The sequence below is a fragment of the Eutrema salsugineum genome, unplaced genomic scaffold (genome assembly GCF_000478725.1).
Source record: "Eutrema salsugineum unplaced genomic scaffold, Eutsalg1_0 scaffold_17, whole genome shotgun sequence".
NCBI lineage: Eukaryota > Viridiplantae > Streptophyta > Magnoliopsida > Brassicales > Brassicaceae > Eutrema > Eutrema salsugineum.
The window spans coordinates 3286886-3307278 of NW_006256852.1; the positions used below are offsets into that span (position 1 = coordinate 3286886).

General features: G+C 40.6%; 1 protein-coding gene across 2 annotated transcripts; it reads left to right on the forward strand.

The window, feature by feature from the left end:
• Window positions 1-18081: 18081 nt before the first annotated feature.
• On the forward strand, window positions 18082-19849 carry LOC18020596. 2 transcript variants are annotated; one of them, XM_006403268.2, is made up of 5 exons: window positions 18082-18257; window positions 18715-18903; window positions 19033-19342; window positions 19439-19539; window positions 19622-19849. In XM_006403268.2, the coding sequence occupies exons 1-5, from the start codon at window positions 18162-18164 to the stop codon at window positions 19664-19666; spliced, it is 741 nt and encodes a 246-aa protein (XP_006403331.1). In that variant the 5' UTR covers window positions 18082-18161; the 3' UTR covers window positions 19667-19849. The 2 variants fall into 2 exon arrangements, with proteins under 2 accessions (XP_006403331.1, XP_024013279.1); XM_024157511.1 differs by having other exon boundaries at window positions 19063-19342.
• The last annotated feature ends 544 nt before the right edge of the window (window positions 19850-20393 follow it).

The window sequence follows — 20393 nt, forward strand, 5'->3', positions numbered from 1 at the left end:
TTTGCATGAATCATTACCTTGTATGATGGCAAAGGAATGTGTTGAAGATTCAGCCGACTCTTCAATCCAAGAAGACCAGACGTGCAGCGAGATAAAGATGCCATACATTGATTCAATCATTGAATATGACGCTGCAGCTTTCTTTTGTGAATCATATTCTGCGTTCGAGACACCAGCCAACACCTACAGAGAAAGGCAAGTTCGAATTCTCCATAAGGTCAAGACTACAGGTCAGTTTCTTATCTCTTGTTCTATTAGAGGAGAAATGTTTAAAAACGTGCTATGTGATTCTGGAGCTTGTCTTAACATGATGTCCAAGGCAATTGCTTTGAGACTTGGTATTAGACACCTGCGCAGGACTAGAGCAAAGATTAGCTTAGCTGACGATTCCAATGCAACACCTCAAGGAATAGCTCATGAAATTCCTTTGAGAATAGGAGATTGCATAGTGCCTGTCGACTTCTACATTGTCGAAACGAGAGATGCAACATATCCAGTGATTCTGGGATGGTCTTTTCTAGCAACTTCCGGAGCTATAATGGACTGGCCAAACCGGAGGATTTCATTTGCTAATATCGACAAAGATGTCTTCACAGAAGCTGTTCCATACAACAGCAAAGCAGGAAAACGTTCTGCAACAAAAGAGTTTGAAGAAGAACTTTGGAGTGACGAAGAACCTGCTAAGCAAAGCAAGGAGATGTCGGAAAAGACTTGTCTCAGGACAAGGTCTTCTTCATTGGAATAAGTCACGTCCAATACCAAAAGTCGAGCTAAACGACTTAAAACAGAAGCGCTTAATGGGAGGCAACCCATTTAGGTATTGTTTTCTTTAGGATTTTTCTTTTTTTTCTTTTTTTTCTTTTTCTTTTTCTTAGTTTCAGGTGTTTCTTATAAAACAAAAAAGCCAAAAAAATCAAAAAACCAGAAAAAACCAAAAAGAAGGATGGTACATGACTGCTCGGCCCAGCAGGAACCAATGAGAAGCAGGAAGAGGCCGCGATATAAGCCCCCGCGGTCGCAGACGTTCTGACCGCGGGAAACCTATCATCGACCGCGGTCGCATGAATATGACCGCGGCCAAGCACTTGGTTGCCGCAGTTGTGCAGCACCTGACCCCGGCACTTGGTCGTTGAGATCCAAACCCGACCCAAACCACCCCTTTCACCTCATTTCACCTCACCAATTACCCTCCACCTCATTCATCACCTCCCACCACCTTCATCACCACCTAATCACCTTCCCAAACCCCTTTGAATGAATCCGGTTCATCTCCACCAGCATCCCGGATCCAGGTAAGTTCTCTTTGTCCTTACCAATTCGATTATCTATGCAATTTTCTCATCCAATCTCGACTTGTTTCACACTGAGGACAGTGTGATTTAAGTCTGGGGGAGGATTTCATCCCTTTCTAACCACTTTTCTTTAATGAGTCTTGCATTATCTACACTTTTTGCATTTTCCTTAAAGTATTTCAAAATCGGTTTTCAAAACAAAATACGTTTTAAAGGGAATGGTGAACATGAATCAATGATAGTTTACTGTGTGCTTTGGACTGTTCCTAGTGACATGCTCATTCATGATTTAGGACTAGACTAGGCGGTAGCTAAGCACATTTGAAACGAAGTACCCCAGAGGAATTTGAATGATTTCGATTTAGATTAAGGGATACACTAGCTCTGTTTTATTTGGACTTAATTTGGACTTAATTTTCTCATTGAAGCATTAGACCAGGGAAACGAATCATACATTCAGGACTCCTTTATCCTTTTACCACTCTCTGTTGATCCTGAATGGCTAGTTCATCTTTAGCTAGTTCACCACCTTAACCAATCCTCTTTCAAACCACATGCACTCTTGTTTTCTATTGTCTTATATGCAGATAAGTGCAAAAACGTTGGAGAGAAAGAGGAACGACGCAGTTTTCAGTCACTAAGGACAGAGACCTGCGATTTGCCGGAAAAGTTCCCGGAAGGATTCAACACAAGAGAAAGCTCAGTTTGCCTTAGAAAAATCTCAAATTTTGGTACAATCTCGTCCTCTAGTCTCTCTCTCTTTAAAAGGAATTTCCTTTCCAAAAAAACAAATAAAAAAATTAAAAGAAAAAATCCGAAAATAAGAAAAGAAAGGAAATAAAAGCCTTAGAGAGTCTAGAGAGGTCGAATTTTAAGTCCCAAGGCAACTGGAGTTCGATTTTATGGAGTTTTGGAGATTGTTTTCTGATTCCCGGAAAGAATCTAAGTCTGGGGGAATAGTTGTTTACAACAAAGGAGGAAGGATTATGCAACAACATTTGGCAAGAAGAAGTGACTGAAAACTGTGGTCATCAACAGGTCCTTATCTCTCTTGCGGTTTTGCATATTATCTTGCATCCTCCAGATCTTTAGATAACCCGAAACACTTTAACTCCACCATTTAAATAGCCCTTTAATGCCAAACGCCGTCTACCCTGGATGATGTCTTTAATGAGAACTCACTATTGAACTTAATGAATGTAGAGAGCTAGTTGACTGAAATCAAGATTTAAATTGTTTAAGTTTTGCATGACGGAAAAAGTGGACTAGTATCTCTTGTGCATTAGTGAGAATTTTCTAGACTAAGTTGTGGGTTGATGCACTATCTTTGGTCCTAGTTTAGAGTTCATGTCTATGAGATTTGTGCATTCCCTATTTTTGTTTTCACTTAACCAGTTTAGGCTTTTGCTTTGTTTGAGGACAAACAAAGGTTTAAGTCTGGGGGAGTTGATAACACCGTATTTTGACCACTTTTATGGATCGTTTTGAAATACTTTTTCTATGTTTTTAATTGCTTTTAAGTACTTTTATCACGTTTTTCTAGTATTTGTAGTCCCAAGACTCTTTTCAGGTAATTTAGGGAAAAGCTTAACAAAATGGATAGAAAACCAGATTTCAGCTCAGAGTCAAACCGTCAGAAGTTCACCCCTGATTGAAGGCCTTCTCACCGTCTGATCCAGCTCCAATTTAGAGACCTTAAAGATGGAAGTATCAGCTTTCCAGTGCATTTTACAGCTTGGCAATCCAACGGTTCAATCAAAAGATACGCGAAGAGCAAGATGTCCCGTAAACCAGCTGGCCAGCACTTCCACCCACGGCCAACAAACATTTTCCCGCGGTCAGGAGCATCCTGACCGCGGCAAACCACTCATCCACCGCGGTCACACTTGTCCCGACCGCGGCCTTCAACCTCCGAGCCCAAAAAGCCCATTTCTGAAGCCCACATTTGGAGAAATCCTAAATGACGTCCAAAGAGGTCTTGAGCACTATAAATACATGTCTTAGGAGCCCTAGAAAGAGAGAACCGAATACCATCTATCATTACTTCATACTTTTATTGTTTTTGCTTTAGCTTTTAGGGAGAGAGAGATTTGTTCTCTTGAACTCTTGTTCTTTCTTTATCAATTTCGGTTTCTATTCTACTTCTTAATATTATCTCTTTGATTTCGTTCATTATGTCTGAGTAGTTTTATTGTTGGGATTAAGGGATTTTCGATGGGGATTTATATGTTCGGTGAGGATTCCATTGGCTATTGAGCTGAATCTTAGAACTTTTTCTTCTGAGTTCGTTTTTACTGCATGAGAGTAGCGTCATGAACTACAATCTGATCCAGATGCTTGGCGACACGAAAGTGTTCATCAGGTATCAGATCTAGTTTGGGAGAGCAAAACAAACATAGGAGTGGAAACCTACCTATGGGCGATTTGTGAATTAGGACGAGTCTTAAACATAATGCATCTCTTCTCTTCCAGGGCCAGAGTGGAAACCTACTGGTCAGGGTTGAGAGAGATAGTTGTCTATGATCACGACAGTGGCGTATTCATACGTCCGTGACTCCAGTTCGAAAAGTTTAAGCTAAGATATTACAAAATTTCCTCTCTAGCAATGCTTTGAATCGTTCGTACCCCTGAGAAAACTTCCCTAAAGCCCAACGCTTTCTTCTCCATTGTTTTACACCGATTTTCTTTAAGCTTTAATTCAATATTGTCTTTCCTTTTTAGTTCATTTTCATTTAAGCATTAGAATATCCATTTTTATCATTTTAGTTATTTTCGTTAAATTTAGTTATTACGCCATTTAATTTCCGTATTCTCTTTTAAGATTTCTTTTTTAGATTTTAAACACACTACCAAACCCCCACTAAACCGTTTTTGTTCTAGACTTCCTTACTTTAACTTATTTCAAAGGCTTTTTCAGGAAAAGATCCTCCTTCCCTGTGGATTTGATCCCTAAGTACTACAATCGATCAGCTGTGCACTTGCGACTATTGATTTCAATCGATCAGCTGTGCACTTGTGAATGCTGACGAGTCTTAAACATAATTCACCTCTTCTCTTCTAGGGCCAGAGTGGAAACCTACTGGTAAGGGTTGAGAGAGATAGTTGTCTATGATCACGACAGTGACGTATTCATACGTCTGTGACTCCAGTTCGAAAAGTTTAAGCTAAGATTTTATCAAATTTACTCTCTAGCAATGTTTTGAATCGGTCATACCCCTGAGAAAACTTCCCTAAACCCCAGCGCTTTCTTTCTTATAGATTTACACCGATTTTCATTCAAGCTTTAGTCTAGTTTCTTTACTCTTTCAATCGATTTTCACTTAGCAATTAGGTTTAGCCATTTTTCTCGTTTTTTACTTGTTTTCGTTAAGTTTAGTTATTAGGTCATTTTAATTACCGTATTCTCTCTTTAAGATTCGTTTTTACATTTTAAACACACCACCAAAACCCTCAAAAAACTCGCCTGGTTCTAGACTTCCTTACTTTATATTTCTTTCGAAGGCTTTTGCAGGAAAGATCCTCCTTCCCTGTGGATTCGATCCCTAAGTACTACAATCGATCAGCTGTGGACTTGCGGCTATTGATTTCATTTAGGGTAAAACGTGACACCCTCACGACACACCACATCAAGTCGCACTACTTCTTCCTCGAGATTAACGATGTCACCGTCAGCGAGACTGATATTCCTGTTCACTCGGAGTGGCGGATTACGATTGGTATCTTTAGGCAATCTAAATTTTCCTTTTCTTAACTTTTATCTATCTTTTTAACCTTGTTCCGTTGTTTGCGCAAGTCGCCATCTTCCAAGTATCCTCCTCAACTCCGGACTCACAACAGCATTACATACAACATTCAGTGAACCCGGTAAACCTCGCTGGCCTGAAGCGTGGGAAGACATTCTACGACGTCGAGCTAAGAAATCTGGTATGCGTTACTTAGTCATTTTCCCTTTTCCTTTTACTCTAATTTGTCTGAACTCACTCTCACATATTCTCTTTTTCCTTCCTTTCTTTCAGTTAAAGAATCGAACCCCCTCAAGCCGAAAAGTCGAGCTAAGAAGCCGTGTTCTCCTCCCAAGCGATCAGCCCCGAAGCCGCGGAATAAACGATCTAAGCCAAAGCTTTCAGAGATGCTTTCACTCGACAAAATCCTGAGATTGTTCGATGAGGATCAGCCGAACGAGGCAACTCAAGACTCTATTCTCACTACCGAGGGGGTTGAACCAAGGGTTGACGAGGTAGCTCCAGATCAGGCTGGTCAGAAAATTCAAAGAAGCAGAAGTCTTCGAAGAAGGTTAAAAGGACAGAATACATTCCTCAACTTCAAGACACTGATGTCAACCTCAATCTGGTTGCCCCCACAGCATCCGAGCTTGCGATTCGTCAGGACCAGCCCGAGCCAACGAATGCTCGAAAGAGGCAAGATCAAAACTGTACCGACGACTCACCCCAATCCAAACCGGCCTAAAGGTCCAAAGTCCAGTTGGTGTATGACGAGGAGGTCCCGCTTGAGGACAACATCGATGCTTGCGCCGACCTTTACCACAAGATCTCCGGTGAAGTGCCCAACATGCAGAAGGTATCCGAGCTGCGGTATCCCAACTTGTACAAGGGAATTGCTCATACGACCGCCGTGGTGAGTATTCGTGATTATTAATTCATTATGAATTTTAACTTAGCAATTTCTAATCTTTCTTCTTCTTTTCTGTTTGCATCTCGTCAGCCAGACCAACACTTTGATTGCTGGATACAAACTCTCCCTATAAAGGAACAACAAAGAGTCAGGAGCTGGAAGGTCGGATTAACAAGGTTGAGGAGCGGCTTGCGACCAAACTTCAGATGAACGATGAGCTCCACAACACCGTCGATTTTCTGAAACAGGAGAGTGTTGAGCTTAAAGCCGTGAAAGGAACTGACGGAAGCTCAAAACCTCTTGTCTCGGGAGTTCAAGCAAGATAAGGAACGGCTGCAAGGGATGGTGGCTCGTGAGCGAGAATGGGCTAAGAAGGTTCATGCTAAGGCTTGCAAACGCATGGAGAAGGTTATCCGGAGCTTGGATGATGCTGACCAAGTCCGCAAGCCTTACCTCGTGGTGAACCAGCTCAGCGGAGTCCTCGGTTTCATCAAGAATCTGAAGAAAAAGGGCTATACGAGGTGCCTTCCGACATGGTCGCAGATCTTGAATCGAAGAATGCGGCGGCGCTTCAACAGTACAAGTCTATTGACGCATGCGTTCTTACCGAGGATGACAAGCGCATGTCGCCCCTTATTGAGTCGGATGCTGGTGACCCTGTTGAGGCTCAAAATCAGGCAGGAATCGAGGAGTTCGGGTGGAACGAGGATATGATCAATGCTGAGCAAGCAGCTACTGGGAAGACTGCTTGATTCTCTATATGATCAATTGCTCTTGATGGGTTTTGTTATTTTCAGTATACTCTCCTTTGCCCTCGATGGGTTTTGTGTTAAATATTTTGCCCTCTGTGGGCTTTCTCGTTACTTTAGTTTATCTATTCTAGTTGCTTTAGCATTCGCAAGAATTTGTTTTAAAAATTATGCTAAGTGTCAGGACAAACTCAAATAATCTTAGATAGGAGGTTTACCTCGGTCTGAACTTATTTATCTGTATACCGAGTTGCGTTAACTCGGCTTACATTTGCGAGTGTTGAGAACTCGGCTTACGGTGCGAATCTGAGGAGTTCGACTTTTGGTGCGAGCGTTAGGAGCTGAGCCTGGAGGACCCAATTGAGTTTTATCATACTAGAAGGACGAGTAATCAAACCCTTATAAACGCAAGATACGAACTCAAGGTCTCCTAAGTCGAACCTAAGTGTGCAAGATGGGCTCAGCTTATTGTTCTTGGTGACTTAGGAATTTTATTGTGGAACTGGCCCTTGCTTTATGATGTAGATTTTACCACGGCACCGTGGGGATGTTCGCGAGACGGATCTCGACTTTTTAAGTTTGCATTCATGTGGAATGCTTATCGAACAAATGGCCAGGAAGTCGATCTGATATTTTGAGTTCGGTATTTCGTAAGTAAGAACTCAAATGTCTTAATAAATTTTTATTGATGTTATAGCTGGACTGGGTGACGAGCTGCCTACGTACCCTTAAAAAGGGATCAAGTCATTCGTAGTTATAAGTACAAAAGATTTTTTTTTTAGATCAGAATCATCGACCTAGTAGTAGTAGCGCTTCAGATGCATAGAGTTCCATGATCTTGGAATCAGGGTTCTGATAAGACCGTATTTTGACAACTTTTATGAATCGATTTGAAATAATTTTCTATGTTTTTATTGCTTTCAAGTACTTTTATTACGTTTTTCTAGTATTTGTAGTTCCAAGACTCTTTTCAGAAAACTTAGGGAAAAACTTAACAAAATGGATAGAAGACCAGATTTTTAGCTCAGAGTCAAACCGTCAGAAGTTCACCCCCGATTGAAGGCCTTCTCACTGTCCGATCCAGCTCAAATTTGGAGATCTCAAAGATGGAAGTATCAGCTTTCCAGCACACTTTACAGCTTGGCAATCCAATGGTTCAATCAAAAGATACGCGAAAAGCAAGATGTCCTGTAAACCAGCTGGCAAGCGCTTCCACCCGCAGCCAACAGCCTATTTCCCGCGGTCACAAGCCTCCCGACCGCAGCCAGCCATCCATTTCCCGCGGACGCGCACATCTCGATCGCGGCCAGCTAACTCTGAGTTCGGAGGCCCATTTCTGAAACCCATATCATTTTCCCAGCCTCAATTCCGGAACCCTAGACACCAGAGAGTATTGGAGACTATAAATACTTATCATTTAGGTCGTTTTTAGGGAGAGAAGAAGAGAGACGAAATACTTCAGAAATTTTACTTTAAGCTTTGTTTTTAGGTTTTAGGGAGAGAGAGATCTATCTCTTGAACCCTTGTTCTTTCTTTTTCAATTTCGGTTTCTGTTCTACCTTTTAATACTATGTTTTTTATTTCGTTTATCATGACTGAGTAGTTTTATTGTTGGGTCTAAGAGATTTTCGATGGAGATACATATGTTCGAGGAGGATTCCATGGGCTATTGAGCCGAATCTTAGAATTTTTTCTTCTGAATTTGTTTTTATTACATGAGAGTAGCGTCATGAACTACAATCTGATCCAGATGTTTGGTGACACGAAAGTGTTCATCCGGTGTCAGATCTAGTTTGGGAGAGCAAAACAAACATAGGAGTGGAAACCTACCTATGGGCGATTTGTGAATGCTGACGAGTCTTAAACATAATGCATCTCTTCTCTTCCAGGGCCAGAGTGGAAACCTACTGGTCAGGGTTGAGAGAGATAGTTGTCTATGATCACGACAGTGGCATATTCATACGTCTGTGACTCCGGTTCAAAAAGTTTAAGCTAAGATCTTATCAAATTTACTCTCTAGCAATGTTTTGAATCGTTCATACACCTGAGAAAACTTCCCTGAACCCCAGCGCCTTCCTTTCTATAGATTCACACCGATTTTCATTCAAGTTTTAGTCTAGTATTTTCATTCTCTTAATCGATTTTCACTTAAGCAATTAGGTTTAGCCGTTTTCGTTAAGTTTAGTTATTAGATCATTTTAATTCCTGTATTTTCCCTTTAAAATTAGTTTTTACGTTTTAAACACACCACCAAAACCCTCACAAAAATCGCCTGGTTCTAGACTTTCTTACTTTATATTTCTTTCGAAGGCTTTTGCAGGAAAGATCCTCCTTCCCTGTGGATTTGATCCCTAAGTACTACAATCGGTCAGCTGTGCACTTGCGGCTATTGATTTCATCAAGTCACATCAGGTTCCATCCATCTTCATTAGTTGGTAAACTCCAGGCTTGACGACCTTTATGACTTGGTAGGGACCTTCCCAGTTCGCCTCAAGTTTACCCGTATTTTTTTCTTCGGTATTTTGGTAAACCTTGCAGAGTACGAGGTCGCCATCTTCGAAGTGACGACCCTTGACCTTTTTATTGTAGTAGCGAGCTGCAAGTTGTTGGTAATTATGTATCCGGAGTAATGCATGTTCGCGTTGCTCTTCGACTAAGTCGATCGTGTGTTACATCAGGTCTTTGTTGATGTCTGGCTGTTGAGTGAGCATAGTTTGGCGAATGGTAGGGACGTTCAGTTCGGCAGGACACATGGCCTATGTCCCATACGTGAGAAAGAAGAGTGATTGTCTGGTAGATCGTCAAGTGTAGTCCAGTAAGATCAGAGAACATTTTCGAGTTCGTGTGTCCATGTTCCCTTTGCCGTGTTGAGCCGCTTTTTGAGGCCTTCGATGATCATTTTGTTGGTTGCTTCAGCTTGACCATTTCCTTGTGGGTACCTCGAAGTGGAAAAACTCAGGCAAATTTTCCACTTAGCGCAAAATTCAGTGAAAGTGATGGATGTGAATTGAGTGCCATTGTCCGTGACAATCTCGTACGGTACTCCATGTCGGCAGATGATGAACTTTCAAATGAACTTTTTGACATTGATTCTGTAGATTTTGGGGTATGCCTTAGCCTCGACACATTTGGTGAAGTAATCGGTAACAAGGAGTACGTATTGCTTCTGGCTGGTTGATCGTCGAAAGGGTCCGATGATATCCATTGCCTATCGCATGAAGGGATATGATGCCGTAGAAGTCATTAAGAGTTCGGTAGGCAGGTTGATCATCGGGCCATGACGTTGGCACTTCTTGCAGCGTGCGACATACTTCTCACAGTCCGAGAGCATCGTGGGCCAATAGTAGCCGGTTTTTTTTTTTTTTTGAATGCCAAGGAATGAGCTCCAGAGTGATTCCCTCCTTCGCCTTCGTGCACTTTTTGCATGACTTCCATGATGTCGTTTCCATGGCAGGTTAAGAGTGCGCCAGATGTGTCCCATCTGAATAAAGTTCCTTTGATAACGATGTATCAAGCTACTCGAGCTTTAAGTCTCCGGGCTGCCCACTTGTCCGCAGGGACCGTGCCATCGCCTATGTAACCTACGATCTCCAAGGTCCAGTCTTCGGGCTTGTCTTTGCCTTCGGCCTCAATTTCGACTGGGACGTGTTGTCCTTCGGACTCATCATCAGGATTGGACTCAGTGACGCTAGGTGCTTCTGGTTCAACATTGAGATCGGCGACAGGTTATGCAGTTTTTTTCTTCTTCGTGACGGGTGATGCTAAGTTTGGATGTGCTTCGTAATTGTGGTGCCGCTTGATGATGTTTCAAATGGGCGCCGGGTCAATGCAAGGTCAAAGATCAGGATCTGAATTGGATGCCACAACAGTTAGGGCATTGGCTGAGGCGTTGTCATCATGTGGTATTTTCATGAGATCAGAGGTTGAGAAGTCCGAAGCAAGGTCTTTAAAGATTTTCATATATTCATCCATGCGATCGTTCTTAGCTTCATATTCGCCGTGAAACTAGTTTGCCACGAGCTGAGAGTCACAGTATGAATGAACATGTTGAGCACCGATTCCTTTGGCGAGTCGTAATCCAGCGATAAGTGCTTCATATTTGGCTTCATTGTTTGACCCCGGAAATCCGAGGCAGAAAGATTGTTCGAGGAAATTTGCCGTCATGAGATTTGAGACGAATGTCAACGCCAGATTCTTTGTTAGAAGAGGAGCCGTCGACATGAAGGATTCATGGTTGCACAACTGGGTTGGCGTCGATGAGATCCAGAGGTAGTTCGATCAGGAAGTCTGCCAGTACTTGGGATTTGGCCGCGGTCCAGTTCCTGTACTCAATGTCATATTCACTGAGCTTGATCGCCCATTTGGCTAGCCAACCTGACTGTCTTGGGCTATGGAGGAAAGTGCGAAGTGGGTGGTCGGTCAGAACGACGATGGCGTGTGACTGGAATTAAGGTCGTAGTTTCTGTGCTGAGATGACAACGGCGAAGACGAACTTCTCCCGGGTTGGGTATCGGTATTCCGAACCATCGAGGGACTTGCTGATGTAGAAGATTGGGTTCTGCTCACCTCTGTCTTCCCGAACAAGTACGCTGCTGACTACGTACTCCAAAATTGCGATGTAAAGATAAAGTGTTTCGCCGGTCTCAAGTTTGGAAAGGATTGGAGGTATAGACAGGTACTTTTTGAGTTTGGTGAAAGCTTCTTCGCATTTGTCGTTCCACTATAAATGCTTATTTCCTCGGAGAAGTTGGTAGAACGGTAAGGATTAGCCCGTAGATCGGGATATGAACCTGTTCAGTGCTGCTATATGTCTTGTTAGTCGTTGGACTTCTCGCCTGGTCGTTAGAGAAGAAAGTTCAGGGATTGCTGCGATTTGCTTTGGATTAGCTTTAATACCTCGTTAAGTGATGATGTACCCGAGGAATTTGCCTGATGTTACACCGAAGGTGTACTTGGTGGGTTTAATTTCATGCCGTACTGATCGAGTATATTGAAACAAGTGTTGAGGTGGCCGACGTGGTCAGTGCGGACGAGTGATTTGAACAGCATATCGTCTATATAGACCACCATGGTCCATCCGAGTTAACTTCCAAACATCCGGTTGACGAGGCGTTGGTAAATCGTGCCAGCATTCTTCAAGTCGAATGGCATAACTTTGTAGCAATAAATGCCACGGTCGGTGATGAATGATTTCTTCTCTCGATCTTGAGGGTGCATAAGGATCTGGTTATATTCGAAAAACACATCCATGAAGGAGAAGAGTTTGTTCCCGGCAGTTGCTTCAACGAGTCTGTCAATGTGTAATCAGGAAAAATTTTCTTTAGGGCACGCTTTGTTGAGGTCGGTGAAGTCAACGCAGATTCTCCAACGGCGAAGACGAACTTCTCCCGGGTTGGGTATCGGTATTCCAAACCATCGAGGGACTTGCTGATGTAGAAGATTGGGTTCTGCTCACCTCTGTCTTCCCGAACAAGTACGCTGCTGACTGCGTACTCCGAAATTGCGATGTAAAGATAAAGTGTTTCGCCGGTCTCAAGTTTGGAAAGGATTGGAGGTATAGACAGGTACTTTTTGAGTTCGGTGAAAGCTTCTTCGCATTTGTCGTTCCACTCTAAATGCTTATTTCCTCGGAGGAGTTGGTAGAACGGTAAGGATTAGCCCGTAGATCGGGATATGAACCTGTTCAGTGCTGCTATATGTCTTGTTAGCCGTTGGACTTCTCGCCTGGTCGTTAGAGAAGAAAGTTCAGGGATTGCTGCGATTTGCTTTGGATTAGCTTTAATACCTCGTTAAGTGATGATGTACCCGAGGAATTTGCCCGATGTTACACCGAAGGTGTACTTGGTGGGTTTAATTTCATGCCGTACTGATCGAGTATATTGAAACAAGTGTTGAGGGGGCCGACGTGGTCAGTGCGGACGAGTGATTTGAACAGCATATCGTCTATATAGACCACCATGGTCCATCCGAGTTAACTTCCAAACATCCGGTTGACGAGGCGTTGGTAAATCGTGCCAGCATTCTTCAAGTCGAATGGCATAACTTTGTAGCAATAAATGCCACGGTCGGTGATGAATGATTTCTTCTCTCGATCTTGAGGGTGCATAAGGATCTGGTTATATTCGAAAAACACATCCATGAAGGAGAAGAGTTTGTTCCCGGCAGTTGCTTCAACGAGTCTGTCAATGTGTAATAAGGAAAAATTGTCTTTAGGGCACGCTTTGTTGAGGTCGGTGAAGTCAACGCAGATTCTCCACTTGCCGTTCTTCTTTTTAACGACCACTGGGTTTGCCAGCCAATCAGGATACTTGACTTCCGTGATTAACCCTGCCTTGAGTATTCGTTCCACCTCGTCGTTGACAGACTGTGCCTTCTTTGGTCCGAGCTTTCGGCGTTTCTGCTTGAAAGGTTTGTAAGTTGGGTCAATGTTGAGCTCGTGACAGGTGATCTGTGGATCCATTCTGGGTATATCTTCAACCGACCATTCCCGGATTGCTACTTCTAGAAGTGAACGAGGCATTCCCGGATCTTCGGGTCAAGCTCAGCGCCGATACCGACCTGGTGCTCTAGTCGTAGCTCGTCAATGCAGACTTGGGTGATGACCTCTTGTTTTGGTTTTGACTTTTGAATGATGAGGTCGGTTGTTGTACTGTGAGAGCTGATAATGCAAGCGTGGTTGGCCGATTGGAGTTTGCATTCGTTGATGTATCATGACCGAGCTATAGTTTAATTACCTTAGAGGGTGTATATGTTGTCAGGGGTTGGAAACTTGAGGCAACAGCTTTTATCGCATGGATCCAAGGTGTTCCCAAAATAGCATTGTAGATTGCTGGTTTGACGAGGATGAGGAATTGGATGATGTTCGCGACTCCGGCGAGGTAGATTGGGATTTTCACTGTGTCGACCGTCATGCAACGTTCGTCGTCAAACCCGGTGAGTGGTGCGATGAAAGGTTCAATTTTATCAGCTGGGATGTCGAGTTGGTCGAGTGCGTCTTTGAAGATTATGTTGACTGAGCTGCTGGTATCAATAAGTATTCGGCTGACCTCGACATCTTCTAGAAGGAGTTTGACGACTAGAGCATCGTTATGCTGCATGTGTAGTCCGATCGTGTCAGCTTCAGTGAATACCAAGGGCTTTTCTTTCGCAGTAGCGTTTGGAAATTTAGGTGCAGTGGCGGCCTGTCGACTGTACTCCTTGATTGCCCGAACTGAGTAACTGCAGACTTCGAAGGCTCCCATGATCATGTTAACGCGCTTTCTGGCTTTGGGAGCATGGTTCTCTGGTGTTGATTCGTCGCGGTTGCGCTTTTGCTGCTTAGGTTGGGTGGGTGGATTTCATAACATCGGTGGAGGAGGTGGTAAAGTTGGCAGGTCCTTTGATGGGGCTTGGCCATCGGATTGTGTATTATTAGGTCGTGGTGATCTGCTTCTTTGTGTAGTTGAGCAGCGGAGGTCGTCAAGTGAGATTTGCCTTTTTTGGTATTGCGCGAGTATGTATTCTTTCAGATGTCTACATTCTTCAGTGTTGTGACCTCTGCGGCTGTAAAATTCGCAAAACAAAAAGTCATCCTCGCCAGTCCGGTAATACTTATTTTATTGCTTGCCCGGTTGCTGGACTGCATTGATGGTGTTAGTATAGAAATTTTTATGGTTCTCATATCCTCTGTCGTAACCTGACCGATGCTCATATGTATCGGTTTTGGGTCGCTCCTTAAACTCGACCTGTTTTGGCGTATAACTCTGGTCGTGGGCAGCTTCCTCTTCCTCTTCCGCTATGTATGTGTTAGCTCGTTGTAAAACGTCCTCTAGAGTGAGGGGTGAGTTATGTTTGATTGCATTTTGGAATTGATCCGAGCTCATTTTTGTAGACATAGGAGAGCGGCTTCATCGCTCATTGTACAGTGGGCTACTACCGTTTTAAAGCGATAATTGAAGTCACGCAAGCTTTTGTTTTCTCCTTGAGCACTCTGCCATAGTTCGGGATTCTTCTTGTTTTGTCTGATAAACATTGAGAAGTGCTTGACGAATGCTGTGATTAGCTCCTTGTAGTTGTTTATCGAGTTCGCCTCGAGTCGGGAGAACCAATCAAGAGCAATTCCACCGAGGCTTTTGACAAACAGTTAGCATTGGACCGCATCTTGTTCTTCAGCCGACCAAAACTGGTATCGGTTCATGCAAATCCCGAACAAGGCCAGGAAGTGACGCGGTCAGTATTGCCTTCATAAATCTTGATTTTGAGCTTTTCCAAGTGCTGAACGGGTGTGTCCGCGATGTGCGGGGTGAAAGTCGTCTTCTGTGTCTCTTGGATAACATGATCGATCTCCTGAGCCACGCTCGTTCCTCGATGAATTTTTGATGTGATTTGGCAAAGTTGTGCCTTTGTTGCCTTGATCTCAGCATCACGAGTTGGATCTGTCAGAGCTGGAGCTGACTCAAGAGCAGTGGATCGCATGGTCCCAATGGGATCATTCTCTGTGTTGAGATCGTCAATGATGTTACGAGCTCGCAACGGAGTTCAGGTTTGGCTGAGTTCGGCGACCTGAGCTGTCATCTGGCTGAAGCGTTCCTCACTTCTTTTGTTGATAGCTTCGAACTGTGCAGTAAAAGCTTGGAGGAGTAGCTCAGCATCGAGAGCTCCGGTGAAGAAGTTCGTTGGGAGAATTCCCTTATTCCCTGTTTTGGCGTTTATGCGAGTGCTGGTACCGGCAAGGGTTCCCCCTGTTTCCCCTGCGGGAGTTTGGTTATCACCGTGCTCTCGTCCGAGGGGATGCTCATTTCATACTCCGATCTGATTTTTCCGTACTCCGATCTAAAAATTGTGTTTTCCTGTAAAGCCCCCTACCTGACGCACCAATTGTTGATATAAGATATCGACAAAAGGGCAAAACTGTAACTTAGATCGAAAATTTGGTTTTTATTAATATCAGATCGGAAAAGTACAATTGAGTTTGTTTATGAGAATAATAAACGAACTAAGACTTAGGAAACTAAAAAGTTAGCAATATCTTGAGTTCTCGGTCTTCTAAGCCTCTTGGAATTTTCTTGTGTCTTCTGGTGTCGATTCTTCTCCCCTTATATATGTGCTCTAAGTTGGTCTTCACGAGATATCTCCTCGATATGGGACCGAGAGGGCTTTCCTTTTTACTCTGGAGTTTCCTTTTCATTCAGGAGTTTCCTTTTTAATCCGATCTCAAGAACTTTCTCGATTCTTTTGAGAAGTTCCAATCGACTCCGCGTTCATGGGCCAAGTTTGGCCTAGGAGTTCGTTTGCCCCAATCTTTCCGGTACAGTTCCTTCGTCAATCAGACTTAATTCGTGCCAATTTCGGCTGTGGCCAAGTTCGCCCTAAGATTCCGTTCGACCCAATTTTCTTGGTATAGTTCCTTCGTCAACCGGGCTTAATTCGTGCCAATTAGTAATTGCAGTTTTAAGTTACATTTTCATTTTGTTTTTCATTTTTTTTTATTTAGTAGCTTTACTTTCTAAAAATCTAACTGGGCTTTTTTCACATATAACAAAATTCTATTGATTAATTTGAGACGATAATTTGAGTTAGTAAATTTTAAACATTTACTATATATATTAAAACATACTAGGTGAACACCTGCACGTTACGTGCGGGTTTTTCTTATCAATTTAAAATTTTTTTTTTAATATAATTTTATAAAAATTAATATAATCATCATTTGTTATTTACTTACTTGTTAATATTTTATTCTAAAAATTTTAAAATATTAATTTAAAATACATGTTGAATATTATTTAATAATTTAAAATTATATTAAAATTAATAAGTATCATTCAATATTTTTAATTAGTTATAACATAAATTTTTGTTTAACATTTACACAAATATTAATTAATAATTAATTAATAAAAAATTAAAATAAATATAATCATCATTTCATTTGTTACTTGTTAGTATTTTATTATAAATAATCTTAAAAAAATAATTTAAAATACATCTAGAATGTTATTAAGTAATATACAGTTATATAAAAATTAAATACATATCTATTAATATTTTTAATCAGTTATAACATAAATGTTTGTTTAACATTAATATAAATGTTAATTATGAGTCAATTAATAAAACAAACTTTTCATATTCTTTAAGTGCTTTAAAATTTAATATTAAAATTTATTAATTAAAATTTAAGTGATAGGTGTCAACCTCTCCAATGCTGATGTGTCAAGCCTATGGAGAAAGTTGAGCAACTTTTATATATAAGATACCCGCACATAACTTGCGGGTTTTTTTTTTCAACTATTTCAAATTTATATATTTTTTATTTTTCTAAAAAAACATAATCATCAATTGATATATTATTATAAATCAATCAATTTTAAATGCAATATCATTAAAAAATTAAATTTTTATACCAAAAAACCATCAATATTTTTAATTAATTATAACATAAATTGTTCAATATTTACATTAATATTATTTAAGAATCAATTAATAAAAAACTTTTCATTTTCTTTGAGTGGTTAAGAACTTAATATTAAAATTTATTAATTAATTTTATTTAAAAATTATAACTTTAAATTAAAAATTGACACATGTCATTTCCATATTAACACTAAAATGCTGAGGTGGCACTCATATGGAGAGAGTTGGCCATCTTTTATATATAAGATTTACATATCTTTATATTTAGTATTACTCATTTTCTGAATTAATTGATGTTTTATGAGATTTTTTTTCTTTCAAATCAGTAATGTTCTCACAAATATATTTTTGAAAAAGGGTGTTCTCACACATAGATGCAAAAGTTAACATAAAATGACTTTATTAGCTCTTAATTATTGATATAATTTCCAGTAAAAAAACTCCAAATTCAATTAAAAATATTATAAATGGTATTATACAAGATTTTTTTAATCTGTGTGCACAATGTTTAAATATTATTTAATTCAGAATAGAGGACTATATACTTTATATATATGCAGTTGTATATAAGTTTAGATGCTATACGATGCTCATTGCTCAACCCGTCAACCGCATAGCATATTATAGATCACTGATTTTAACGAAAAGTGGATCCCCTATAAACAATCTTATAAAAAGCCGTCCAAAAAGGGCAATCTCAAAAGCTTTTTATGCTATTATGAGAGATTTCGAGAATGAGTCGCCTCTAATCCCATTGGATAAGAAATGATGAATAACAGAGATTGATTGTCTTATAAAAAAACATGAGGCAAGCCTGGCCCACAATAAATTATTAAAAATAAAAAAGGGACTATATAATAAAGACGGTGTGAAGATATTTTGTACTGGTAGAAAATATCTTTGATATTTTTTTTTGAAAAATATCTAAACTCGTTTCCGCCAAATTGACCGGTGATGACGTGTCACTCTTACCACGTGTAAAAGCGTCTACAACTGTACCGTTCTTTGTTCTCTTTTTCCACCTTCTTGCTCTCTCTCTTTCTTCGGATATTTTCTCTCTCTTTCTCTCTCCTCTTCCTCCACAAGATTGCCAATGGTAGGTGATTACAGAGGGAGCTTTAGCCGGAGCTCCGATGATTCCGATTCCGACGGTGCTTCTTCCGTGGAGGAAGAGACGACCTCTTCCATGGTATATTTCATGTCTTTTCTGCTTTTTTCTTATTGCATGTCTGTTTCTTCGCCGGAATCTCCGTCGTTTTCACTGTTCAGATCTAAATTTGCTAAAAATTTCGCCGGTTTTAATGGTGGTATTGTGTTTTTGAGTGAATTCACTGAGGAGTTTATCGGAACAAATGTCGAACAAAAATGGTTAGATTATCATATCCATTAGTGAATAATCTTTAATTGCAGTTCTTACTTCTAAATTTAGTTCACAAAACGAAGTAGTCACCTGTTTTTTTTGTTAATCATGCTTCGTCTATACAGATATCTGCATATTAGTATTTTTTTAAAAACATTATTAGTTTTCTACGAATAATTTGAGTTGTTCTTTGAAACAAAATGCTAATTTTTTTTTGCGAAATGTGTATTCATTGAGATTAATTAGTTTCTAATTGCTAATTACTTTTTTTGTAAAATGTTTGTAGTATTCTGCGGGAAAAGAGTATATGCCTATAGAATGGACTGATGAGAAGCATAGCTTGTATCTTAAATCCATGGAAGCTTCATTTGTACATCAGCTTTATAAGTCTCTCGGTTCGCTGGGTTCGAATTCGAACAAGGAGACTGTACCGGATGTTCAGTTCAGTAGCGGTAGGAAACCTTCTGATGAACAGGTATGAGACGTTTTCCTCTGTTTTCCTCTGTTTTCCTCTGTTTTGATATCTTGCTTTATACTCCTAAGGGTTCATAAGTTTCTGTGATTTATCGAATTTAGTCATGTCAATATTTTGTTTTGATACTAGTTCAAGGTTCTTCGTGATGGTTTCTGGCAGAAGATGAATGTGAAACAACCTGAACATCGCATCAATGGAAGACACGGTGGTGGTGGTGGTGGTTCTCACGAGTTTCTTAGAAGTCCATGGATCAAGCACTATAAACCTTTACCCAAGACTCAAAGTCCTGTAACGGATGAGCTCGAGAACCAAGTGGTGAGCTCAAATGAGAAGAAAGGAATAGTCATATGCAGCTCTGGCTCAGCCTCGAGTCTCAAGCAGATCTTACGGGAAGGCTGCTCTCATTCGCGTGACCGGGATCAAATCAGCATTGGAGAAGGTATGCGGAAGTTTAATTCCTCTCTTTGGATATTTTGTTTAGAATTTTTGTAAACTAAAACTGTTTTATGTTTGTCTCTGATGTTTCTCAAAACAGAGGTATCTGACCAGAACTTTGTTAACGAAGTAACAAATGGCGAAAACGGAAGCTCCAAGAAGATGAAGACGGTGATGAGTGAATCGTCGAGTACTGATCAGGTAACATCTCCCCACCAATTAGTTTTTATTATATTACCGAATATGACGAGTTTATTGATCGTTTTGTTACTTTGGCATATAGGTCGTTCCAATCAGAAAAACTTCTGCAAACATGACATTAAATTGAAGTCTGTTTCTGGAGAGATCGTTCAAGGCTGGTTATGGGAGGAGAATTTTGTATTGTATATTGAATAACTATAAAAAAGTCAACTTGGTTTAGTTACATGTGTTTTCATCATATATTCCTAACTATAAATATTGATATGCTCATGTGAGTGGATTCATATGTAATGTGAACCTTAAATTTGCATCAAGTTAGTTAGTTTTTTGATAATTTATTGTTAGTGCCAGTATCATAGTATATTAGTACATAACTTTGTACTTAGTCTAAACGAAAAAAACAAAAACTTTGTACTTAGTTCTTTTATCTACAACGGAGCACTTTGAGCATTATAGCAAAGTTCCACACTTAAACAACATTCATATTACTCAAATTTAAACGTCAAATGTAATAGTATCTTTAAGAGGGTTGAGTAAAAACCCTAGCCGTTCTAGGCAATTCTTTCCTTTCATGCACCTTCCTCAAGTTTTGCATGTTGACGGCCATGGACGCCAATTCCAACAACATAACAGGCCTCCTTCCTTTCCCTTTCACAAAAAAAGCTTTCCACCTTCCTCCTCTCATAGTCAACCTTAATCTTGGTGTGCCATGCAGCCAAGCTTCAAAGTTCTTAGAAGGATATCAAATATTTCAACCCGGTTTTTGTATATTATTGCTTGGACTCAGATCCATGCAGTTGTCCTTGAGGACACCATTCTTCTATCACTATGGAAGAGCTTTGTCTTAGGAACTG

What these genes read in the sequence shown, in the direction of transcription:
- LOC18020596 (XM_006403268.2), top strand. Translation starts at nt 18,162, where the DNA reads ATGGTAGGTGATTACAGAGGGAGCTTTAGCCGGAGCTCCGATGATTCC. An exon ending in GGAAACCTTCTGATGAACAG is followed by an intron (nt 18,904 to 19,032) that starts GTATGAGACGTT and finishes TTTTGATACTAG; the next exon opens with TTCAAGGTTCTTCGTGATGG. An exon ending in AATCGTCGAGTACTGATCAG is followed by an intron (nt 19,540 to 19,621) that starts GTAACATCTCCC and finishes TTTGGCATATAG; the next exon opens with GTCGTTCCAATCAGAAAAAC.